Raw genomic sequence first — 26793 nt, forward strand, 5'->3', positions numbered from 1 at the left:
GGGTGAAATCCAGCAGGCTCTGACAGGTTCTGCCAGAAAAACATCTGATTCAGCTTAATGTCATCTGTCCCACTCAGTCATCTAGCTGAGACAGTTATTTGTTTTGGATTTTGTTTACAATAAGGAAGAGATTTTTGACCATAAGAGCTATTAAGCATCGTGTCTTCTGGAAGCTTTCAAACAAGGTTTGAATAACTGTTTAACTGGGCTTCTTGTCCTGGGTAGAACATTGGATAGAAGACCTCCAAAGTTCCCCGCCAAGCATATGATTGTAAAAAATGGTGAATAGCTTCTCCTTTTAACACTTAAATAGTCAAGAAATAACTTTATTTTGTAGGGTTGCAATAAAGGCCTTGGAAGTATTCAAATACCATAATTTGTCTATATGCCTACAAAGGAAAGAGTGGTACAGGCAATGTTTTTTCTTTTGTTATTCTACAGAAGTAAAAGTTGAAGAAGCAGGACAAATTTTTTTTGATGCTTTTGATCTTTGGAATAGCCAAGATAGTCAAAATAAAGAAACACATGAATCGTAAAACTAATCAATCTAATGTTGAAATATGATGACCAGACATACTTTGTCACAGTAGGCAAAGCTCGAATTCTCTTGAAAAGTCTCCAGGGCTGGGAAGAAAAAATGAACCGCAGCAATGAATGAATTAACAGCAGACTTGGGTGAGCCGTTGGAGGACTTGATGAGCTAAATTGGAACAGATCATTTTGGAGGTCTATGCAGTTGCTAAGAATTGACACTGACTTGAGGGCATGTAATCAGTCCAGCAATCCTATCAGCATTACATTATTTTATTGTGCTTTTTTACAACAAAACAATAGAAAACTCTGTCATTAATCTTCAGGATTCATATCACTACATTCATCAGTATGATTGCAAAAGAATCCAGAGATCACAGAGAGATAGATGAATGTGCCATCCTGTACAGTACATGCCCGAACTGTTAGTTAAGGTATTTCTTATATACCTTAAATATAAAGAAGCATTATTTCCCCTTCTTAATGGCTTCTTAAATACAGGTAGTCCTCGACTTAAAGACCACAATTGGGCCCCAAATTTCTGTTGTTAAGTGAGACATTTGTTAAGTGAATTTTGCCCCATTTTACAAACATTCTTGCCTCAGTTGTTAATTGGATCACTGCAGTTGATAAGTTAATAACCCAGTTGTTCAGTGGATCTGGCTTCCCCGTTGACTTTGCTCGTCAGAAGGTTGCAAAAGGTGATCACATGACCTTGAGACACAGCAACAATCATAAATACAAACCAGTTGCCAAGCAGAATTATTTAACTCATTTTTTTGCATCTGTCTTTACACAAAGGGATAAAACAGTCCAACCTATCAAAAACAGCACCACAAAAATCAGATTAGGAACACAAGTTGAAATAGGGAAGAAAATGGTAAGTGAGCACCTGTCTACCCTAGACGAGTTCAAATCACCAGGACCGGATGGATTACATCCCAGGGTTCTGAAGGAACTGGCAGATGAGATCTCCGAACTACTGAACTATTATCTTTCAGAGATCCTGGAGCACCGGGGAACTGCCAGAGGACTGGAAAAGAGCTGATGTGGTTGCCATCTTCAAAAAAGGGGATAAAATGGATCCAGGAAACTACAGACCTATCAGCCTGGCCTCAATACCAGGAAAGATTGTGGAAAAGATAATCAAGCAACAAATTAGCGGACACCTAGAAGCAGACAAAGTAATAGCCAAAAGCCAACATGGGTTTGTCAAAAACAGATTATGCCAGACTAATCTTATTGCATTCTTTGACAAAATTAGTGGGCCAGAGGAATGCCGTTGATATAGTTTACTTGGACTTCAGTAAGGCATTTGATAAGGTAGACCATAACCTACTACTAGATAAAGTAGGTTAGACAGCATCACCACCAGATGGATTCGTAACTGGCTGACCAACTGCACTCAATGTGTAGTCCTCAATGGAACTGCATCTACATGGAGGGAAGTATGCAGTGGAGTACCCCAAGGCTCTGTTTTAGGCCCAGTACTCTTCAACATCTTCATCAATGATTTGGATGAGGGAGTAAATGGGGAACTCATCAAATTTGCAGATGACACCAAGCTGGCAGGAATAGCCAACACTCCAGAAGATAAGCTTAAGATACAGAAGGATCTTGACAAACTTGAACATTGGGCACTATCTAATAAAATGAAATTCAATGATGAAAAGAGTAAGGTTCTACATTTAGGCAACAAAAACCAAATGCACAGGTACAGTATAGGTGGTACCTTGCTCAACAGTACTAACTGTGAGAGGGATCTTGGAGTCTTAGTGGACAACCATTTAAATATGAGCCAGCAGTGTGCAGCAGCTGCCAAAAAAGCCAACACAGTTCTAGGCTACATAAACAGAGGGATAGAATCAATATCACATGGTTAATGCCACTTTATAATGCCTTGGTAAGGCCACACTTGGAATACTGCATTCAGTTTTGGTCACCACGATGTAGAAAAGATGTGGAGACTCTAGAAAGAGTGCAGAGAAGAGCAACAAAGACAATTAGGAAACTAGAGACTAAAACATGAATGGTTGCAGCAACTGGGTATGTCTAATAAAAAGGCAAGGGGAGACATAGTGTTCCAATATCTCAGGGGTTGCCACAAAGAAGAGGGAGTCAAACTATTTTCCAAGGCACCTGAGGGTAGAACAAGAAGCAATGGGTGGAAACTAATCAAAGAGAGAAGCAACTTAGAACTGAGGAGAAATTTCCTGACAGTTAGAACAATTAATCAGTGGAACAGCTTGCCTCCAGAAGTTATGAATGCCCCAACACTGGAAGTTTTTAAGATGTTGGATAGCCATTTGTCTGAAACGGTATAGGGTTTCCTGCCTAGGCAGGGGGTTGAACTAGAAGCACCAGAGCTCTGAAAGGTGAAGCTAATTGGGTCGTACCACTGCACGATGAAGATGCTGAAGAGTTACACAACTTTGAAGCTTTCATGATGGCCGTGAAACAATGGTTTGAGAGGCCCAAAACCAGGATCAAAACCATCAAGCAAGGAAGGTGATCAGTTGCAACCTACGTCCAAGAAATATTACCACCAGATGGATTTGCAACTGGCTGACAAACCATACTCAACAAGTAGTTCTTAATAGTACTACATCTGCATGGAAGGAAGGAAGAACCACAAGGTTCCGTCTTAGGCCCAATACTCTTCAATAACTTCACAAAATGATGTAGATGAGGGAAGAGAAGGGGATCTCATCAATAGTTTTCTCTAGCAATTGGCCCTTGCCTTCTTTTTCAACTCCCCTGAGAAAACCTGATTCTCTCCCATCCAAGTACAGTTAGTTCTTGACTTCCCCAAAAAAAATTGAACCCAATTTTGGGCTCAATTTTGAGTGAGAAATTTGTTTACATGAGTTTTGCTCCATTTTATGACTTGCCACATTTGTTTATTGAATCACTGCAGTTGTTAAATTAGTAACATGGTTAAGTGAATGTAGTTACTCCATTGACTTTGTCAGGTCACAAAAGGCGTCCACATGACCCCACCACCATGCAACCGTCATAAAAGTGAGTCAGTTGCCAAGCATCCAAATCTAAATCATGTGACCACAGGGACCCTGCAATGATCATCAGTGTGAAAAACGGTCATGTCACTTTTTTTTCAGTGATCTAAATGATCTCTCGTAAGTCGAGGACTGGCTGCCTGTATTTTTCAGGACGATGGGCAGCCATGTAAATTTGATTAATAAATAAAAAGCCCATCTTGCCTAGTTTTCCAAAATCAGCTCCGGTCAATGACCCTGACCGTATGCTGCTGCTTAAAATCAGCAACACGTTGCTAGAGCTTAAGATAAAGCTTTATTGTCATTTTTTACTGTAAGCATACTGGCTCACATTAAAAAAACTGTTGTCTGCTCTCTTAAAGACTACTCTGAAAGTAGTCCTCAACTTATAAGTTTGTTTAGCGACCGTTCAGTTACGATGACCCTGAAAAAGTGACTCATGACTATTTTTCACACTTACAACCGTTGCAGTATCCCCATGGTTGCATGATCAAAATTCAGGTGCTTGGCATGTGGTTCATATTTATGACAGTTGTAGGATCACGTGATCCACTTTTGCGACCTTCCAACAAAGTTAACAGGGAATCCAGATTCACTTAACAACAGTATGACTAACTTTACAAATGCAATGATTCACTTAACAACTCTGGCAAGAGAGGTCGCAAAATGGGGGGAAACTCACTTGACACGTTTCACTTAGCAACATAAATTTTGGACTTGATTGTGGCCGTAACTTGAGGACTACCTGTATCCCGCACAGGTTTGACTACAACACTCATTGCTCCAAACCAGCTCCAGGCAAAGGTCTGAGGGGGTGCTGCAGTTGCATGATTAAATCAATAATATTGATTTAATCAATAACATTAAGAGCCGTGGTGGCGCAATGATTAGAATGCTGTGCCGCAGGCTACTTCTGCTGATTGCCTGCAGTTCGAATCTCACCAGGCTCAAAGTTTGACTCAACCTTTCACCTTTCCGAGGTCAGTCAAACGAGTAGGCAGAAAACACTGTGGTCCCAGTGGCTCAGACGGAGAGCTTGTCGATCAAAGGTCGGCCGATTCAAATCCCTAGCACCTGCGTAACAGTGACCTCCCGTTACTTGTCCAAGGCTTCTGCCAACCTAGCAGTTCGAAAGCCCGTAAAAAATGCAAGTAGAAAAATAGGAACCACCTTTGGTAACAGTGTTCTGTCCACCTTCGGCGTTTAGTCACATGACCACGGAGACATCTTCGGACAGCGCTGGTTCTTCGGCTTTGAAACAGAGATGAGCACCTCCCCTAGAGTCGGGAACAACTAGCACATATGTGCGAGGGGAACCTTTATCTTTAGAGGGGTATATAAGTCTAAGTGTTATTGCTAGTGGAGGAAAGGCCCCACTGGTCTGTGCTTGGGCAGGGAGGTTGGACTAGATGACCTCCAAGGTCCCTTCAATCTGTTAGTTCCCCCAGGGAGTCGGAACAGTCTCTCCCACTCCCCAGCGAGAGCAAAGCGCGACATTTTAAACACCAGGAACAAGAGAGAATCTCCAAAGATTCTTTTATTGTCCCGCTCCCGTTCGTCCAATGGCCCGCTCGGCTACATGCCCGTGAGGGGAATGCCCTTCTCGACGGGAGGCCTTTGAAACTACGGGCCTCGACACTCGCCCTGGCCTACGGGCGGAGGGGGTGGGGGCAGAGAAAAAGGCGGGTCTCTGTTTCCTAGGCTACAAAGAGAAAGAGCGGCGGCAAGAAGGGCGGAGAAGCGGGGGGAGGGCAAAAGAGAGAGAAAAGAAAGGCAGGCAGGAAGCAGGGCAGCGTGTCGCTCAGCTTCTCCGGTAGCGCCCATTGGTGAAGACGAACCAACCACGTGACGGAACGCCCAGCTTCGACCCGATTGGCAGTTCCCTCGGTTACGGGCTATGAGGGGGTGGGAAGGGCTGCCTCCTGGCAGCGCCAGCAGCAGTAGTGCCGCCGAAGCCGCCGCCGCGTTCGCTGTGGTCCCTCGAAGGCGGCTCCGGCCATCGGCGAGCCTCACCTCGAGCCAGCGGCGGTTGAAGCCCTCCCCGCCCTCGGGTTCCCTTCCGCCCTTGGATTCCCTCGTCGTTTGAAGTCATGGCGGCGGCGGCGGCGGAAGATGCGGTGGTGGCGGCGGCGGCGGCAGCCGGGTGACGCCCGAGGCGGCGGATGAGCGGCGGCCGACCGAGCTCTGGCGTGGGAAGAGGATGCGGGAGTACAAGGTGGTGGTGCTGGGCTCGGGCGGGGTGGGCAAGTCGGCGCTCACCGTGCAGTTCGTGACGGGCACTTTCATCGAGAAGTACGACCCCACCATCGAAGACTTCTACCGCAAGGAGATCGAGGTGGACGCCTCGCCGTCGGTGCTGGAGATCCTCGACACGGCCGGCACCGAGCAGTTCGCCTCCATGCGGGACCTGTACATCAAGAACGGGCAGGGCTTCATCTTGGTCTACAGCCTGGTCAACCAGCAGAGCTTCCAGGACATCCGCCCCATGCGCGACCAGATCATCCGCGTCAAGAGGTGATGGGGGGTGGGTGGGTGGGGGAGGGGAGAGAAACAACCACCCTCCCCGCCCCGCCGCCTTTAACCCAGAGAGATCCCTGCTTCTTTCCCTCTTCATTACTCCACCCAAATCCCGCCCCCCCTCCTTCCTTTGGGATCCTGGTGGCCGGTGGTTTCCCAGAAAGCCTTGCCTGCTTTGCAGAAAGCGTGCACCCATCATCCTCACCCTGCTCCTGATGAGGCTCGGTTTCTGCAACTCCCACCTGCTTTCCCCCTGTATGAATTTTACTTGCACACACATTCACGCCTGCCTGCCTGCCTGCCTGCCTGCCTGCCTACCTACCTACCTACCTACCTATATATTTGCAGTTCAGTTTCCCAGTTTCCTGATAAGGCTCAAATCTTTTCCCCTGTATGAATCTCTCTCTCTCTCTCTCTCTCTCTCTCTCTCTCTCTCTCTCTCTCTCTCTCTCTCTCTCTCTCTCTCTCTCTCTCTCTCTCTCTCTCTCTCTCTCTCTCCCTCCCTCCCTCCCTCCCTCCCTCCCTCCCTCCCTCTCTCTCTCTCTCACACACACACACAGCCTTGTTTGCTTTGCAGAAAGCGTGGACCCATCATCCTTCCCCCTTCCTGATAAGGCTCAAATCTTTTCCCCTGTATGAATGAATCTCTCTCTCTCTCTCTCTCTCTCCCTCCCTCCCTCCCTCCCTCTCTCTCTCTCTCTCTCTCTCTCTCACACACACACACACACAGCCTTGTTTGCTTTGCAGAAAGTGTGGACCCTTCATCCTTCCTTGTTCCTGATAAGGCTCAAATCTCATCTGCTTTTCCCCCTGTATGAATGTCTGTCTGTCTGTCTCTTTCCCCTCTCTCTTTCTCTCTCATGCTCGCACGCACACACACACAGAGCTCAGTTTCCCAGAAGCCTTGTTTGCTTTGCAGAAAGCATGGACCCATCATCCTTCCCTCATAGAGCTTGTTTCTGCAACTCCCATCTGCTTTTCTCCTACATGAATTACACACACGCGCGCGCGCACACACACACACACACACACACACACACAAATTCAGTTGCTCTGTGGAATATTTCCTCTTATTCCTCCTTATATGAAAATGTTCTGGCGGGGCAAATGCCTCTGTGATGTACGCCCCATTGATTCAGCCTCGTTCTGACTCATGCCTGCTTTTCATCTCTGCCTGCAGCTCTTCTTCTTTGAATGCTGCAGAGAGACTGGCCAATAGCCTCTCGCAGAGATCTCCACCTCGGAATCGCTATCGTCTAATCCATATCTGTGTTACCCAAATGTGCTGCCATTCACATTGAGCAAATCGATCTTGTCATTTTTTTTTATCTTATGGCTATTCATCCACGGAGCACCTTGCATCCAGCTCTCTCTGTCCTCCCTGCCCTTGTGTAGATTTCATTCTTTTTCCACACAGGGAGCTTTTGGTTCCTCCTTCCATCTACTTCCGGTGCTCTGTATGGTATCTCATTCAGCCTACACAACCTCTGCTACATGCCCCTAATATACATGTGTGTCTGTGTGTGTATGTTTATGTGTATCTATATTGTATTACATTACATTTCTCCCCACATATTGTTTCTCAACACCTCTTTCAGCTTGTTTTGTTGTATGGATTTTAAACAATCTGAATTTTTCTGCTCCATAGATCTTGACATCTGCACCGCACTCTCTGTTCCTGTGTTTGTCATGTGCTCATACCCATGTGTGCATACATGAATGATTTATCTTTACATTAAACCCGTTGTTTTGGATTTTTCATTTTCTACCGCTGAATACAATTTAAAAATGAATTAAGCATCGAAACTATTAATTTCGGAACGAATTATTTAATGAGATTCTGGAATCCTCAACGAATGGAACCCAAAATTGTGGTAATTAATTGTGGTTTAGTGGGTCATTCATTACATGATTCAAGCTGATTTTAGGACGCTTTTTGTAGGTAGTCATTAAGCGAATGCTATATTATTAAGAAAAGCCAATTTTTTTCCATTTTTTGCTGGAAATTGGCAAAAAAAGTAAACAATTGCAGTCATGACTGCAGTTCATTGCAAGCAGCTTTAAATGTGAGCCTGTTGCCAAGCATCCAAAAAGCTATTAAATGACTCTCTGCATGTCTCTCTCTGTGCGGCCATGATAACTTTGAAATTGCATTATAAGTTGATTTTGTTCAATGCAACTTTGAAGAAACCAGTGATAAGTTGAGACTATATCATGCTGAACAAATATTTGTCCAGTCTCTTGAAAATGTCAATGATGGAGCACCCACAATTTCTGTAGGTACCCCAGATAATAAGCCCAATCGGGCTTTTGAGCAAATGCGCTAAAATAAGCCCTCCCCCAAAATATTGCAACGCAGCCATGAGGTGACCATGCTCACCGCTTCCTGCACCTCAAAAATAATAAGTCCTCCCCGAAAATAAGGCCAAGCGCTTATTTCAGGGGTCAAAAGAAAATAAGACCTTGTCTAATTTTTTGGGGAAGCATGGTAATCAGTGGAACAGCTTACTTCCAGAAATTATGGATGTTCCATCATTGAGCTTTTCAAGAAGACCCTGGACAGTCATTTGTCCAGAATGATATAGGCCAGGTCTCCTACTTGAGCAGGGGGTCAGACTAGAGGACCTCCAAGGTTTCTTCCCACCCTATTCTAGGTTCCATGTTGTATATAAAGAGTTTGCCTGGCAGAGTACTGTATTTCAAGTAGCAGGATCTTTTCAAAAATACGCCAGTTTTGATTTATGCTTTCTATTGGGTGTACCTGTGAGCATCAGTTTGCTTTACTAATGTTTCTAGATTAATAAAGTTGTGTCAAAGCTCATCTGGAACCTGCACCCTGAATTATGATACTAACCAGTCTTATCTGTAGAACAGATTTTTTTTTAAAAATCAAAGTTTTATACAATGTGTTCATTGGCTTTTTAAAGATTGCTTTCAAAAAACAGGAAAGGTACTTTTTAAAAGATAGTGAAAATAGTTTCCTAAGTGTAAAGTCAGAAACTAAAAGCAATAGCGAAATGGGAGACTTCCAATTTGTTTTAGGAGATACAGCTTATCTCAAAGGTGCTTTTTCAAAAAGAAGCTGGACTGTTTTTTCCCTTGAGGAAGATGTTTAGCTTCTGATCCCAAGAAGCTTCATTGGTTCTGGTAGGATGGTGGGGACGATGGAAGGATTAGTTCTGACAGGATGGGGTGGTGGTGGAAGGATGATATTTCTTTGCAGTCATCTGGTCATTAGTAAATTATCCTTCCACTCACCCCCTAACTCTGGCCTGGATGACTGAGAATTTCCACAGACAAGGTACAGGCTATTTCATCAAAAACCCACTATATAACTTGACTTTATAACATACTATAAAGATAAGAACCAAAGTTAAATTCTGTAATAAAAAGATAGGGAAGACCCTACATTGCATAATTTCAATTTTTATTTCTAAGGAATACGAAATTGGTGAAGTCGTCTCACTTATCCAACCTTATGTATCCTAGAACAGGGGTCCCCAACCTATGGGCACCATCACTCCCAACCCCACTCCCAGAAGCCGTAGGCGCTGGCACCCACTTCGCCCGTGCACCCACCACTCACACAAATGAAGCTTTGCGTGCACCTGCCTCTCGCACAAAACCATTCCCTCTCCCCACCCCCTTGCACCGGGCTACAAACCCGGAAAGGTTGGGGAACCCTGTCCTAGAATGCTAAAGTAGAATTTCCCCCAGCTAGTATTTGGATAGGGGACCATTAGGAAATCCCAGCACTATAAAATAGATTGAATTTTTTAAAAGAAGCCCAGGCGACAGATGAAAAGTACTCCCATATTTTTGCAAAGTAAATTGCATCTATCCATTAAACGACAAGGAATTCAGATAGTTGTTCAGACGAACATGGTGGATATGCTGCTAATTCGTGTAATTGTAAAATGCTTATAGACAAGGATCAGTTGAACAGCTGACAAGGATCAGTTGAATAACTTTAACACTGTCAACCTTGGTATTCAACGCTTTGAATCTCATCGAATTTGGTACTCAGTGCATTTTGATGTGAACATTTTCCTGATATTCATCATTTGTCTGGTACTCAATGCACAAGCTAGAGCTTGTCCGTGTCAGCTTCTTTGTGACTCACTACCTTATTCCTTATGGGAAAAACTAGTTTGGTACTCATCTCGCCTCCCAGAACCAATTAACGATGAATACCGAGATACCACTGTACTGTAAATGAAGAAAACCACAGTAAATGCTGAGGCAGTGGCATTTGTATTCTCTGTTCGGAGTTGTTACTGCATCTTGTTTAAGAAAACTTTGTAAGTATAACACAGTATTATACTGAATTAGGGCAGCCTGCCATCAGTTACCCTCGTTGCTTGTTCTCCGAGTTGCAGCTCCAGCTTTTGTGGGAAGCCCCAAGTGTGGAAATGCTAAAAAAATATATGTTTCTTTGCTCCTTCTGGTATGGAAAGCAGAAAAAGAAGATACAGAGTGACAATTTAATAGTATAATATAGGATGTGGTTCCCATGCTCCCGGACTGGGGTCCTTGATGTGGAAGCATTATTGCAGGTAGACAAATAATCTGGGAAGAAACTTGTGCCTTTGCTTAGGGAGCTGCACATATCTCAAATTCCCTGAACCCTTGTCTTCAAAGGCAGTGATTTGGCTTAACTCCATGAAAGAGAAAAGTCTGCAGGTTTTATTTGCAGGATTTAGAATAACCGAGTTGCAAAGGACCTTGGAGTTCTTTCCCTGCTCAAGCAGGAGACTGTATACCATTTCGGGTAAATGCCTGTCCAATCTCTTCTTGAAAATGTCCAGTGATGGATTACGCACAACTTCTGAAGGCAAGCTGTTCCACAATTGAATCAGTTTTTCTGACCAACAGGAAATTTCTCCTTAATTCTAGTTGGATCTCTCTTTGTTAAGTTTCCGTCCATCTTCTTCTTGTGTTCCCCTCAGATATTTTGGAGAATAGGTTGACTGTCCACTCTATGACGGTCCCTCAAATATTGGAAGACTGCTATCATGTCACCCCTAGTACTTTTCTTTGTTAGACTAGATCAGTGATGGCGAACCTTTTAGGCACCAAGTGCCCAAACTGCGGCATGCACGCATGCCCAAACTGAAAGGTGTACGTGCACACAAATGCGCATATGCGCAGCAGAGACCCGAAGACCAGCTGGTTGGCGGGAGGCAGGGCATCCCAAAACTGGCAGCGCCTCAAGAGATAAGATCTTTTTCTTTCGTTGAGCTTTTCTCGTTTGCAGAGAAACAGGAACTCACGAAAGAAATGCCAAGGAGATCTGACCTGGGGCGAGGGCGCATGTGCCAGCAGAAAGGGCTCTGCGTGCCACCTCTGGCACCTCTGGATAGGTTCGCTGTCACAGGATTAGAGGGTATCTTCTCTCTTCCTGTTTTACTTTCTCACACATCTGTGAGGTTGTTTCGGCTCCCCCCAAGGAGCTTCGTGATTGAGTGGGTCTTAAATCAAAATTTGTTATCACGGTGCAAAGAGTGAAGGTTAAGAAAAAATACTTGAGGGAAATATCCTAATTAACAGAGACATTTGACCCTGCAGTTTTTATTTCTGGACTTCCCAACATTTTGTTTGTTTGTTTTTCAAAATGTTATACAATAGGCATTTGAACATTTTATGTAATTTGAGTCAAACAGAATCAGAATGACTTAACCTTGACTTTTTATTATATACCACTGTGCTGCCTAATCTATGCTTGATGGGATTGGACATATATTTTCCTCTCAACATGCATAAGTTTAGCTGGGATATGCAAACATCTTTAGGTTCTTGACAATCTAGAGTTAGCAGGGTATAATCAGTCACATAATGTGGGGGATACTGTAGGAGGAAGGCTGTATTAATCTGTGGTAGTAACACATTAGGAAAAAAACATCCTAGCATTTTTTTCTCAACAACATGTTTTATTAAAAGACATAAGCTTTTGTGAGCTGCAGCCTTTTAATAACATTTGATAGGTGGAAAAGTTGCCGTCAGCCACCCCTCCTGGTCATGGGGAAGAATGCAACTAATATGAAAAGGATTGACATTTTGTTTTTCTACTTTGGTTGACATATATGTAATCCAATACAGGATACGTAACAGCATCAGAAGTTTAGAGAACAGCAAATATTGTTCCTTTCTTCAAAACTGAGTAAGTACATTTAACGAGAACACTGGTCAAAACTCTGAAACAATATATTAAGCTTGACTGTAAAGCAGGGGTCCTCAAGCCATGGCCTACTGCCGAGCCATGGTCTATTCAGAACCAGGCCATGCAAATGGCTGGCCAGTGTTCACACATGCACAGCTTCACTTGTGTGAATGCCGGGCCACCATGCGTGCACAGCTCAACCTGTGCAAGTTGAGCTGCGTACACATGCGGGTGCGCACCAGCCCACCACTTGTGCAAGTTAAGCTGTGGTGGCCGCATGCCCTGGCCTGCCACTCATGCAACCTGGTTCCCCTCTCCCCCTTCAGACGCCCCCCCCAAGCCACAACGTTTGGGGACCACTGCCGTAAAGGACTACTACTAATGGGAGAAATGTCCACAATCTTGGTTGTTTTAATACCAGGAAATACTAATCAGCCAAATGCATGAGCTACAAGCAGACTTTTCCAAGTAGTTGGTAATGTCACTGAGGACTCTTCCTAACCCGTCTGATGTGGTAGCTGGGGCATCATCTTTTCTTTTGGCCTGTGGATTCTGAGGAAGTGGGCAGGATGCTCTGATTTGACCTGTGTTGCTTGTAGATCTGAGCCATGATATCTCCTGCTTCTGCATAGGGTGGCTAGAGGATGGCAATGAACGTAGGAGGCTGTCAGTGCCTCTTTTGTAGATAGGGTGATGCCAACACTTTTTTTTTAGCCAGACAGAAGGTACTAGAGACTGGATCCCACATGCAAGAAGGAAGATGTGCAAGTCCTTTACTTACTCAAGAGGAGATGAAGTTTCTTGTCATGCAATTAACAGTGACCGCCTGTTTGCTTTTGCTCACCCTGAAAAGCCATTAGTTGATAGAAACTATCAATGACAGCAGTAGCTCCTCCCACTATCTCCATCAAGGAAGTCAGACAGCTGCCCAATCATTATCGCTTCCACTTCTCTAATGTCTTCTGTTGCAGCATGATGATGGGAGACCCGAAAAACTCAAAATGAAGGGAAGGAAGGAAAACACAGTTAGGTTGGTACAGGTCTTAGCTGATCTCTTTAGCTGTAGCAAAAGGTCACAGGAACTCCAACCGCTGGCCAACAAGGCACTTCTGCAGTTTGACACACCCAGACTGGAACGATAGTGCCTAGAACTGAATTGTATTCTCCTTTAACTAAGATTCTCTAAGAAAACAACCAAGTTCAGAAAGAACCCAAGGACCCTGCAAATAAGATTCTGGAAAAGACTGAGGTCACCAGACCAAGAAAATCTTGGGATGATTCCTGTTCTTCTACCACTTTGTAAACTTTGGAACATTTTGCTTGCCATGTTTGAAGCAAAAGAAGAAAGAAAGGTCTTATTAGATACTAGCTGGATGCCCATGATTCACGACAAAATTATGTGATCGGGCAATGCAGGAGAAATCCAGTTCACTCCAGTTCAATCCAATGGCTAAGTGATAATTGGTGATTGAAACACATAAGGGAATATTGCTCCCGCCACCTTGAGCCCAGAAGCAGTTCCATAAGTGGAAGGTGTAGACATTTTGGTGAGGTACCGACGTTTAGCATTGTAAGGAGCCCCAGACTGCTCCTGAATGAAAGTGTGGAACATCTGCCAGTTTGAACTGAGATAATGGAATATGAGGCAACTGGCAGTTGGAACAGAGTTCTTTTAAGGTGGGGAGGGGGAGTAGAATGTCTAACTCCTTAGTATAAGAGCGTGTTAATATAAGGCAACTGGCAGTTGGAACAGAGTTCTTCTTAGGTGGGGAGGGGGAATAGAACTCCTTAGCATCAGAGTGTGTTAATTACTGTATAAGAAATACTAAGGATCTGATGATCATTTCAAAAAATCCTTTCTTAGCAAGCACCTAGAAGCCAAGAGGAACATATGGGCCAAATTTCAGGTTTGTGAGCTTTACGGTTTGGAGATTTCATGATGAGTGAGTGGTATTTGGCTATTATATATATAGATGGAATATCAGTGCAGGAGGGAGGGAGGTAGCATCCTGGTCAGATCCCTATCTTCCTAGTGTGGGGATGACCCCAAATCCAGACTAGCGGGCAGGAACAGAAACTGTGGTGCCCCAAAGATTCAGCCAATGGATCATCCAGACTATGAAGAGCAAATTTTAGGAGAAGAATTTGAAGAGACCAGAAGTAGCCAGCAATGATATTCTACATCTAATCAGGAAGATAGTGAAAATCAATCTATTAGGGTCTAGACTCTAGAACAATTGAACATGCCCGCCTTAACATGCCCACTTCATCTCAAGACCCCCACCGCAACTGACCTGATAGTGACATTCTTAGTCAGCTGGCTGTGCATCAGCGCTCCTCTCCCGCCATTGGTCCACCAGCGCGCTAACCCCATCGTTTCATCCTGGGTGTTTCACAGAGAGATACTTTTGCATGGCCAATTGACAGTGTGGGATATTTAAACACGCTTTGAAGCGAATCTGGTTAACCCATTGTCTTTGCTGGTCAGAAGGTTGCACAAGATGATCACATGACCTTGGGACACAGCTACGGTCATAAGTACAGACCCAGTTGCCAAGCCTCTGGATTTTGATCATGTGACCACAGTGGTCGTAAGTGTGCAAAAATGGTCATAAGTCACAACAAGGCTTGCTTGCCCTTAAAGCTAAGTGATAATGGGCGGGTTCATACATTATAATTAATAAAAAATGAACAAACTGTATTATACTGTTGCATGAACTATCTTCCATGGAATAAAGATGATTGTTGTATTTTAGATTGCACTACAGTGGATACAGTATACCAAACATCACACTTGTTTATCCAAAAACATTTTCAAAAATTACAGAGATATTGGCAGTATTTTCTTTATTAGCTTATTCAAGCTTTTAAAGTAAGAGACATTATGTTGCTAGTTAGAACACTGAAACTGTTGATGATTGCAAAATTAGAATTCTAAAAACATTCAATGTCATTTCATAGAGTTCATGAAAATAATTGCAGTGATTCAGTCTTGCAACTGTCTACTTTTTATCATGCTGATATGTACAATACTTAGGCAATGGTCATGTATGCAAAATCGCAATCACAGTAGCACTTAGACCTCTCTTTAAGTGGTTTACAGAGTCAGCCTATTGCCCCCAACAATCTGGGTCCTCATTTTACTGACCTCGAAAGGGTGGAAGGCTGAGTCAACCTTGAGCTAATGAGAATCGAATTGCTGGCAGTCAGCAGAAGTAGCCTGCAGTACTGCATTCTAACCACTGTGCCGCCCCAGCTCAAACTAGTATATTCTGTATGTGCCCTGGATTATGGATACTAAATTTCAGTATTTAGATTTCAGAATTGAAATGTGCAGGATAAGAAGACAGGTTTTTTTTGTTCCATTCAATCATATCCAATTCTCAGAGACTATTTGGATAGGTCAGTCCAGTTTTCATGGCAAGCTTTTCAGAAGTGGTTTGATGATTATACTGAATGGTTTGATTGTTCGGGTAACTTGGCTACTGAATATGTCATGTTTTTAATGTGATTTTATAGGGTTTTTTAATTTGTATCTTCTTGGGGGTTTTTTGGTGTTTTTTTTTTTTTTTGCTGATTTTTAAAAAATTGTTGTAAACCACCCAGAATGATGCAAGTGAATAAATCACAGTTTTTAGGGGCTTTAGAAAAAACAGTTCTGAGATTGAATACCTGCCTTTAAACTTTAAATAATGGGTAAAACTTTAATAGTGTGTCCCCTAGTTTGAAGTTCATTAAATGAAGCCTTTGGAGAAGACTGTGCTGAAGACCACCCTAATGGCTGAGACCGGAGACAATTTTGACTGCTTTTATCTTTGCAAAGATGCCCAAAGACTTCAACCTTGTTTCTTTCCCTCTAATTGCAGATATGAGAAGGTACCTGTAATCTTGGTTGGAAATAAAGTGGATTTGGAGAGTGAGAGAGAAGTTTCATCCAGTGAAGGCAGAGCTCTGGCTGAAGAATGGGGTTGTCCTTTTATGGAGACATCTGCTAAGAGCAAAACCATGGTGGATGAGCTCTTTGCAGAGATTGTCAGACAAATGAACTATGCCTCTCAACCGGATAAAGATGAACCATGCTGCTCTGCATGTAATATACAATAACATTCCAAGGATGGAATTGGACCTCGTGTGCTGTATTTTGGGTAAGGTGACAGAATAGACTATTTCACTCTGTGATTTAAAGTTGGTCAAAAATTCAAAGTGGAGTAGCACTGACCCTCCAAGTGAAACCTAAATATGGATCGGTTTAGTTAAAAAGAAATTGAGAAGCTTTATTTGCCTGCAGCACACCTCCTGCATGTTCTACTCTGGCTAAGCCAACAGATTACAGGGTGAGCACAATCTGTGCACATTGGCTTGTCAGGTAACAGCTACTGCTTTAAATTAAGAAAAGTTTTCGGTGAAAAGGAGCGCACCAGCAAAGACCTTTTGCACTCTTGCCTATTCTGTACTGAGAAGTAAAGATTTAACAAAAGGTATCTCCTTACTGAATATCAGGATTTTTATCACTTGTGGCCAAATCAGTCAAATATGCTAATTTTATTTTTTTGACGCAAGTGTTGATCAATTGATTGGCAAGCTAATACATAGTTATGTTATTTCTTTTACATTCGTTATTTTCTGTGATCCCATAAATGCAAAAAGGAAAATGCTCCATCAGTACTTGAACGGAAAGAGAGAAGCGCTGGAAAAACAAACAAACCCAACAGCTTGTAAAGAGAACGCTGAAACATTAAAATATGCCAGATATTCTGCATTGTTGCTCAGAAAATGGTGGACTGCTTCAGCTGCTGTTCAGTCAAGATACCAAACCAGCCCTTGCTTTAACAAGAGCAGGAAATGCATTTATCTCTTTACTGATCCAGGAAGAAGCAGCCATGATGGGGTAAATAGAATTGTTTGGCCTTACTAATGAGGAACATTGCTAGCACATTAACAAGTACCACCTTGTAAGGAAAATGAAGCCATGTTGTATTCAGACGTTCCTTTTTGCAGAAACCTCACAGGGGCTGTAAAAGCATCCTCTATTTTTTAGTTTTAAGGATACCAGTTTATTTTTGCCTTTTAAGGGCTGTGTCTTGAATGTGATATACTAATTGAGCTATGGAATTTTAATTTTGCCACTTTATATCTTTTAATGTTGGCGATTCTGGTTAACTGTGTAGAATTACTTTGTCTCAGAAGGTGAATACAAAATATTTTAATTCCATGTGGGAATGAGAAAAAAAAAGGATTTTTGTCTTCAATTACCTAACATGCTAGTCAGGTGCTGCCATTAAAAGTGATCTTGTTGCCCTGGTTATTGCTGTGACAAATAGTGAGTGAAAGCATTGTTTTAAAATGGTGGCTCCAGCCTCTAATTTTTAATTTAAATAGCAGTGAAATACTTAAAAATTTGCATGACTTAACAGCACCAATTATATCTATTATGTCTTACAATCCGAGGAAGTTTCCAATCAGAAAGTCTGGTAAGATTGAAATGGTGGAATGATAATGGACCTTGATGGATAAATTGGCCTTTAAAATACAATATCACTGAGCCTATGGTCCAAATACTATTCCTGAAAGATTGGTTTTTCAATCCTGTGACGTAGTTCTGTAATTTCTTGTGTAGATGAGTGGAAAGGAATGTATGTTCTGTGTATGGGTGTGAGTGTGTTGGTGAGTGCAACTTTTTACAAATGCTGTAATGAACTTGAGTTCTGAGATTTTGCCTTGATCAGCAGAAAAACAAACTGCAATCTAAAGGGTATCAAAAGCAAATGAATTTTTAAACGCCTTTTTAAAAAAAACACTTGGCCACTTTATACCTTACACAGTAGAACACATTTAATTTAGATTAGATCAATTTCTAACCCTAATGATGGATGATTATTGGCTATACTTGCCTTTGTTCTTGAATTATTTTCCCCTCATAATCAAGAAAAGCAAAGAGTTGTCATTGAAACAGTGAGGTCCTGTATTAGAAATGTAATTCCTTCCCAAACCTCTTGCTCAGCTTTAGGAATTACTGAACCTTAATGCAGCTTTTTTTGGCAACTTCCATGTATTAAGGCAAAAATGATGAATTCTAACCTTTAAATTCTTTTAGAAGGAACATGGTGCAGCAGTATGCCAGAAAATAATTTCACTGATCAAATAAAAGTGGAATAAGCAGGTATAGAAGAGTGTTGAGTGCATCTTATACTGATTGATTCCAAAAAGAAGTCCTGTATTGCATGTCAGATTATTTGATGTAAAAAGAATGAGGCACATAAATGGCATTTCTTTATTTTTGTCAAGGCGTTATTTTAATAGGAAGCTTTGAGGGGGGGGGGGACCACAACTACTTTGTAGTGTCTAATCTTCGCTTACAGACTAAACAATATACTTTCATACAAAAGTAGGTGATATTGCTAATTCCAAGAAACAATTTATATTCAATTTAGACTCTGTCACTGAGTAGTGCAGTATATTTGACCAAATGATATAAATCAGTAAGGGGGGATATCCCAGGTTATCAGTAATGGTTATGTGGATTCCCCCTCTCTCAAGTCATGTGTGTAGACCAGGGGTCGGCAACCTTAAACACTCAAAGAGCCACAAAGGTCCTAACCGGAAGCCCCCCGTTCCGTTCTGGAGCCAACCAGAACTTCAGTTTTCCCACCATAGAGTCTCCTCTTAGCGCGGCGTCCTTTTTCCTCTACCTGTCCTAACCAAAAGCCCTATCAATTGTTGAGCTGACCGGAAAACCCACCCCTGCCACAGAATCTCCTCCTGGCACACAGTGCTTCTCCCCTCCCTCCCCCCCGCCAAACCAGAAGCTCCTCTCAAAATTGTGTGCTGACCGGCGACAGGGAGCCGCAGCAGAGAGCTGAATGAGCCACATGTGGCTCCAGATCCGCGGGTTGCTGACCCCTGGTGTAGTCCTACAGAATTAGTGGCAGCTAAAAGGGATTCCTAGTGCCAATGCAAGAGTGCGTTCCTGTGTCAATCGTTACCCTTCCCAATTTGTAACCGTGAGCAACTTTGTTTTTTTTCTGGCCATCACTGTGTTTGTAAAGGTGATCTTGCCATTGGCTGTCCCAGAACACAGCTTTTAAAAACTAGATCAAAACAGGCATATTAATCTTGGCCACAAGGTCATTCTGACACTATATAGGCCACAATTCCAGCATACAGACAGTGGCCTCTATATGTATTGGTGACATGTTCCAATTTATCTGGTCGGCAATATTACATACAGTACCTTGGGACTGTTTGTTGAGACTAACTACCTGTATTGCATCCTAAGCAGATCCAGTAGACATAATTTGGGAAGGAGGACTCACATGCCTTAAAATATTATCAGTTCATCCAAAGACCCGATATTCTTTGCGTAGAGCTTTGTATTTTTCTGCAGCGGTAAGTCCCTCTTTTCCTTTGAAACTGGTTGAACAACTCCCAACATCTGTGCAGAATGTTTTTGTAAGATGATTCAGCACACATGGAAGTATCGATAGCGGTTTTTGAGGAATTCCTCATCTGGTGGTACCAACAATGAATACAGATAGCCCTCGACTCACGACCGTAATTGAGCCCACATTTTTTGGTTCCTGGGTGAGACATTTCCTTGCCACCGTTGTTAAGTGAACCGTTGCAGTTGTTAAAATTAATAACCCAGTTGTTAAGTGAATCTGGCTTCCCCATTGACTTTGCTTGCCAAAAGGTCACAAAAGGCCTTGATACAGGGACACTGCAATAGTCATAAGTATGAACCAGTTGCCAACCATCCAAATCTTAGTCACGTGGCCATGAGGAGGTTGTAACGGTTATAAGGGTGAGAAATGGTCGTAAGCCACTTTTTTCAGTGATGTTACTTCGAACGGTCACTCAATGAACCGTTGTAAGTCGAGGACTACCTGTACTGTATACCCCCTTTATTTAAAAATTGACATCATTATTTTTTTGTCAGCAATTTTTTTTGGGGTCATGCTAGTATTTTCTGTCATATATGCCACTTAAAGGTTTAGGGTGAGGTGACACATGGTCTTCAATAAACCTGAAATAACTCCACAATAAAGCAAATTTGGCAACTTCGGGATTTTATTGTGACTTTTTCCTTTCTGAATTTCCGATCAGGTTTTAAAAAGGGATTGCAGTGTGTTTTTGCAAATGTAACCATTGACAATTTGTCATTTCTAGAGTTGAATAAGCATCTTTAACAATTGACTGTGGACCTCTGTTACAACTGATAAATGGGGGAAAACACTACATTTTATAAGTTATCAGTTGTTTAAATCGAACTATTTCAAAATAAAACAAATTGTACATAGAACTCAATGCAAACTCAGCAGTTGTATCTGGAGTTAAATTATTTTAACAAATAAATTTATTTAATGAAATGTCTGTTGGCTTGTCTTCTCGTATTCCTTTTTATTTGAGAATAAAGCAAAAACCTAACTACATTCTTCACATATTCCGAATTCGGATCTCCTTCATTAGAATGCTTCTTTAAAAAGGAACATATTTGTCACATTGTTAGTGAAGAAAGTTTGCCCTGATATGGATTCACTATTGCATTGTTATCATGACAATACTGCTAAAATCGGTCATTATAAGAATTACAGGTGGCAATAACTACTATACTAGATAGTTTTGGTTCTTAAGTAATGTCCTCTGATGCCAAAGACTGCTGTGGGAACTGTATATTGCCCAGCTAGGGCTGCAAAGATTGACAAATGTAGCTAATTGTATGCAGCCATCAGCTGGTCTTACATTTGATAATTGACTCCATTCATTCATTCATTCAGTTTTGGCCCAAGTCCCTTTGGAGGACTCTAAGTAGCTTTGCTTCCATGTATTGATGTGTGTGTTGCAAACAAAAGTAGCTGTATAGAGCAGTATAGACCAAATTTTCTTGTTTGTCCTTCCCCCTCTCTTCTTATCACGAATAAATGTACAACTCTATGAAGTTTTCAATAGCGCTGGTCTTTTAAAATGTTTCTTGGTGTAACAAACATTAAAGAAGACAAAAACTTTACAGAATAAATGAACGGCAATTATACAATAAGTTCACCTTTTCTCTTTTAGGCAATACAGAAGAATCCTAAATTTGGAGCACAGCCCTGTAAAAAGTTTCCATGTCAGTATTTGTGTTTGTATTTAAAGCATTAATACCTTGTTCCTTAACTAAAAGTATATGGATGATCCTGAAATATGAACCAGAAAGTGCAGCGATGGCGAACCTTTTTTGGCTCGCGTGCCACAAGGGGGGGGGAGCGCAGGGGGGTCGTGTGCGGGCGTGCCGCACCCATAATGCAACACGGGACCCCCCCAGTGCGCATGCGCGCACAACGCATGATCCCCCCATTTTTACATGCTTTTTTCGCCCTCCCCAGGCTTCAGAGGCTTTATAGGAGCCTGGGGAGGGCGAAAAGAGCCTCCCCGCCCCCCCCAGAGGCCCTCCGGAGGCTTCAGGGACTGTCCGGAGGCTTCCCTGACGCCTTCGGAGCGCTTAAAACCACCCTCCGAGCAAACCAGAAGTGACTTCCGGTTTGCTTGGACGGTGGTTTTAAGCGCTCCGAAGGCATTAGGGAAACCTCCGGACGGTCCCTGAAGCCTTTGGAACGCTTAAAACGACCCTCTGAGCAACCCGGAACTCACTTCCGGTTTGCTCGGAGGGTGGTTTTAAGCGCTCCGAAGGCATCAGGGAAGCCTCCGGACCATCCCTGAAGCCTTCGGAACGCTTAAAACCACCCTCCGAGGAACCCGGAAGTCACTTTCGGTTTGCTCGGAGGGTGGTTTTAAGCGTTCCGAAGGCTTCAGGGAAGCCTCCGGACGGTCCCTGAAGCCTCCGGGGGGGGGGGGTCTTTTCGCCCTCCCCAGGCTCCTATAAAGCCTCTCACAAGTGGCACGCGTGCCATAGGCTCGCCATCACTGAGATAGTGCCTACTCTCGGGCTTATATCTAATACAGGATTTTCCTCCATATTTTTTGTGTGGGTGGGTGGGTGGGTCGCACACCAAGCTTTAAGAATAGTTTAAAGGTGCTGTGACAGACCCATTGTCTTCAGTGACCGCTGAGATTGCCAAAACCAATACAGAAAACTTCTGGTCACAAATGCTTTTGACCACGACCAAATTGGATTCTGACCAAAAAATCCACAAAATTCTTGAATCTGGTCACGAACACACAATCGGGTGGTGATCAAACGCGGCCGCAGCCGATTTCCCCTTCCGTGCCATTTTTCTTGTAAGCGCCAAACAACAGCGACCTCGTGTGGCCACTGCATTAATTTTGGTTAGGTTTGTGTCACGATCAAATTGAATTATTGCAACCACAGTTATGGAACGAATTATGGTCATGACCATGTTGTCCTACAGTATAACAAAAATTTCACCAAGTAGAAAATAAATGATACCACACCAAGGATTTTGGGAAAAGAAACACCAAAAGGAGAACATTACATTATGCTGTAATTTTGGATAAAGAACCAGGTCTTCAGAGCTCTTCAAAATAACAGCAGAGTGGGGCCATCCAGATCTTTTTTTGGGGGGGGGGATACCATTTTCTAGAGGGCAGGCACTAATACTGAGAAGGAAAACTTAGGGGGGTTCCCGAGATATATAGTTGAAGGAATCAAGCACCTCAACCCTATGGGATTGATTCAGCTGGGCAGCCCCTGAATAATCTGGCCCTATGTCATGTAGGACTTTGTAACACCTTGAGTAATCTGGAAGCAAACTAGCAACTCATGAAACAGCCCCTATATCAGTGGTGGGTTCCTGCCGGATCGCACCGGATCGCGCGCACTCCCTTTCAGCGCTCCACCTGGCTCGCGCGCTCCCTTTCAGCGCTCCACCTGGCTCGCGCGCTCCCTTTCAGTGCTCCACCTGGCTCGCGCGCTCCCTTCCGGCGGTAAAACCGGAAGTACGGTCTTGCCCCGCCCCTGGCGAAGCGACGACGCCTGCTTGCGCTCCACCAGCTCGGCTGGGAACGGAGATGTTTCCTCAGCGGAGCGGAGCGCCTGAAAAGACTTTTCAGGCGCTCCGCTCCGCTGAGGAAACATCTCCGTTCCCAGCCGAGCTGGTGGAGCGCAGGCAGGCGTCGTCGCTTCGCCAGGGGCGGGGCAAGACCGTACTTCCGGTTTTACCGCCGGAAGGGAGCGCGCGAGCCAGGTGTAGCGCTGAAAGGGAGCGCGCGAGCCAGGTGTAGCGCTGAAAGGGAGCGCGCGAGCCAGGTGGAGCGCTGAAAGGGAGCGCACGCGATCCGGTGCGATCCGGCAGGAACCCACCACTGCCCTATATAGTTAAGTCATTTTGGCTCCTACCTGTGTCCCAGGGCCGGGAGGGAAAGCGAGGGGTTGGACTTGAGGGGTATAGTAGAAGACGCCCAGCCTGTTGCATTATTGTTACGGTTATTATTAACTGCAAAATTAAGTCCTATAGCTCCTTTCTGCTCACAGCTCACAAAATCTGGAGTCGTTTAAGAAACTATTAAGGGGCCATCCTTGGATTTTTGGCTAGCATAGACCAGTAGTGGGATTCAGCTGGTTTGGGCCAGTTTGGGTGAACTGGTTCTTCAATTGCTGGCTGGCCCTGCCCCTTCCAGGAGTCCCACACACCCTGCTTTTGCTCCCTGGAGGCTGCAGGGAGGCCTACTAGGCCCAAAATGGGGTGGGGGTGGCACAGCCCCCCACGGCCAATTTTTGCTCCCAGGGGGGGTGGAGGCCGAGTGCTGCCTGTCACACACCACTGGCCACACACACCAACCTAGCCGGTCATTAGGGCAGAGAACCGGTTGTTAAATTATTTGAATCCCACCACTGACATAGACTAATACAACTTTCCTACAGTTTGATTACAGATACTCATTAACTTACAACCAAGTGTTTAGTGACTGTTAAAGTTACAATATCATTGAAAAGGTGACTTATGAGTTTTTCACACTTATGACAGTTGCAGCTTCTTTGTGGTCACATAATCAAAATTCAGACACTTGGCAACTGGTTCAGATTTAGGATGGTTGCAGTGTCCTGGGGTCATGTGATCCCCTTTTGAGTGGGTTAAGTAGTTTTCAGAAATATCTGGGCAGGTGCAAAGTTCCTTCTCACCTCTCTAAAACATGCTTAGGATTTCCTTCAATAAATGTTATATTTCTTGCTCAGGCCCATATTTTAATTTAAATATGTAGATAATTTGATACTCCTTGTCTAGTTTGATGCTCCTTGCACTTAGAGACAAATCTGGATCTGATCATTTCTTATGCATATGATATTTTTACCTATTATATTGGTTTATGTGTGAGGTTCCCCTCACACATACCGTATTTTTCGGAGTATAAAACGCACCTTTTTTCCTCAAAAAAGAGGCTGAAATATGGGTGCGTCTTATACACCGAATACAGCATTTTTTGCCTCCTGAAGCCCTGTCCCTTCACCAAAAATGGCCATGCATAGCCTTATGGAGGCTTTCAGAGAGCTCCTGGGGGCTGGAGAGGGCAGAAATTAGCAAAAAACAGGCCGTTTTTTGCCCTCCCAGCCCCCAGCTGCACTTTATAAGCCTCCATAAGGCTATGCATGCAAATTTTTTGACAAAAACCGGATCCATTTTTGGAAAAAACTGTCTTTTTTGCTCGTTTTTGGGGCCCCCACGCCCCAGGAGCACTCTGCAAGCCCCCCCAAGGCTATTCATGCCTTTGTTTTGGGGGGGGGAAGGGCCTGTCTTCATGAAAAATGGGCCATTTTGGGGAGGTTTGCAGAGCGCAAAAACTTTTTTTCCTTTTGGAAAGCTAACTGATTGATGAGAATTACATTGATCAAGTGCTGTGCCAGCAGAAACACCTACCTATCTACTGTATTTCTCTATTTCTCTCTCCTTATCCCTCTACCTACCTACCTTCCTACACACTTTCTCTCCCTATCTACCTACTGTATTTCTCTCTCTCTCTCCCTTTACCTACCTACCTACCTAACTACTCCCTCCCTCCCTCCCTATCTACTGTTTCTCTCTTTCTCTATCCCTCTACCTACCTACCTACCTACCTACCTACCTACCTACACTCTCTCCCTATCTACCTACTGTATTTCTCTCTCTATCCCTTTATCTACCTACCTACCTACCTACCTAACTACTCTCCCCCCCTTTCTACTGTGTTTCTCTATTTCTCTCTCTCTATCCCTCTACCTACCTACACACACACTCTATCCCTACCTACCTACTGTATTTCTCTCTCTCTCTCTCTCTCTCTCTCTCTCTCTCTCTCTCTCTCTCTCCCTTTACCTACCTACCTACCTACCTACTCTCTCTCCCTACCAATCTACTGTTTCTCTCTATTTCTCTCTCTATCCCTCTACCTACCAACCTATCTACTCCCTCCCTCCCTCCCTATCTACTGTATTTTTCTCTCTATTTCTCTCTCTCTATCCCTCTACCTACCTACCTACCTACCTACCTACCTACCTACACTCTCTCCCTATCTACCTACTGTATTTCTCTCTCTATCCCTTTATCTACCTACCTACCTACCTACCTAACTACTCTCCCCCCCTTTCTACTGTGTTTCTCTATTTCTCTCTCTCTATCCCTCTACCTACCTACACACACACTCTATCCCTACCTACCTACTGTATTTCTCTCTCTCTCTCTCTCTCTCTCTCTCTCTCTCTCTCTCCCTTTACCTACCTACCTACCTACCTACTCTCTCTCCCTACCAATCTACTGTTTCTCTCTATTTCTCTCTCTATCCCTCTACCTACCAACCTATCTACTCCCTCCCTCCCTCCCTATCTACTGTATTTTTCTCTCTATTTCTCTCTCTCTATCCCTCTACCTACCTACCTACCTACCTACCTACCTCTCTCTCTGTCTCTCTCTCTCCCTATCTACCTACTGTATTTCTCTCTCTCTCTCTGTATATCCTTCTATCTACCTACCTACTTTTTAAAAAATTTGCCTCTTCAAAACCTTGGTTTGTCTTATACTCCGAAAAATACGGTATGTGCATTTGGTACAGCAACCTATAACAGAAAGAACTGGTTGTATTTTTCTCCAGGGCTATTGGAGATTTACCGTATATACTTGAGTATAAGCCGACTCGAGTATAAGCCGAGACCCCTAATTTTACCCCCCAAAACTGGAAAAAGTTATTGACTCGAGTATAAGCCGAGGCTGGGAAATGCAGCAGCTCACGGTAAATTTCAAAAATAAAAATACAGGTAGATAACAATAAAATTGCTAAAAGTGTGTGTGTGTGTGAGTGAGACAGACAGACAGAGGAACAGAGAAAGGGAGAGAGAGAGGGAATCAGAGAGAGACTGACAGAGACGAATCAGAGACGTACTTTTAACTACCTGGCAGCGGCGTTTTGCCTTGGGGGGCTCCTCAGAACATCCCAAGACTTCGGAGGGAAGTTTACAGCCCTCCCTCGGAACGCTTCGGAGGGAAGCTTCTGCAAAGGCGAGTGACAACAAGTCTCCCAGGCTTTAATTTGGCGAGCTGTGCGCATGCGCCTGTTTTCCACGGCGTGGAGCAGCGGGGAGATTCTGCGCGGCGAGCGATGATTCCAGGGGCCATCCGGGAAGATGAGGAACGCGAGGGGGGATCC

General features: G+C 43.7%; 1 protein-coding gene across 1 annotated transcript; it reads left to right on the forward strand.

The window, feature by feature from the left end:
• Nucleotides 1-5350: 5350 nt before the first annotated feature.
• Nucleotides 5351-18541, forward strand: RAP2A (RAP2A, member of RAS oncogene family). The gene is made up of 2 exons (XM_081948740.1): nt 5351-6062; nt 16092-18541. The coding sequence occupies exons 1-2, from the start codon at nt 5749-5751 to the stop codon at nt 16327-16329; spliced, it is 552 nt and encodes a 183-aa protein (XP_081804866.1). The 5' UTR covers nt 5351-5748; the 3' UTR covers nt 16330-18541.
• The last annotated feature ends 8252 nt before the right edge of the window (nt 18542-26793 follow it).

This window comes from Natrix helvetica, assembly GCF_964273705.1.
Source record: "Natrix helvetica genome assembly, chromosome: 3".
In the NCBI taxonomy this organism is placed as follows: Eukaryota; Metazoa; Chordata; class Lepidosauria; order Squamata; family Natricidae; genus Natrix; species Natrix helvetica.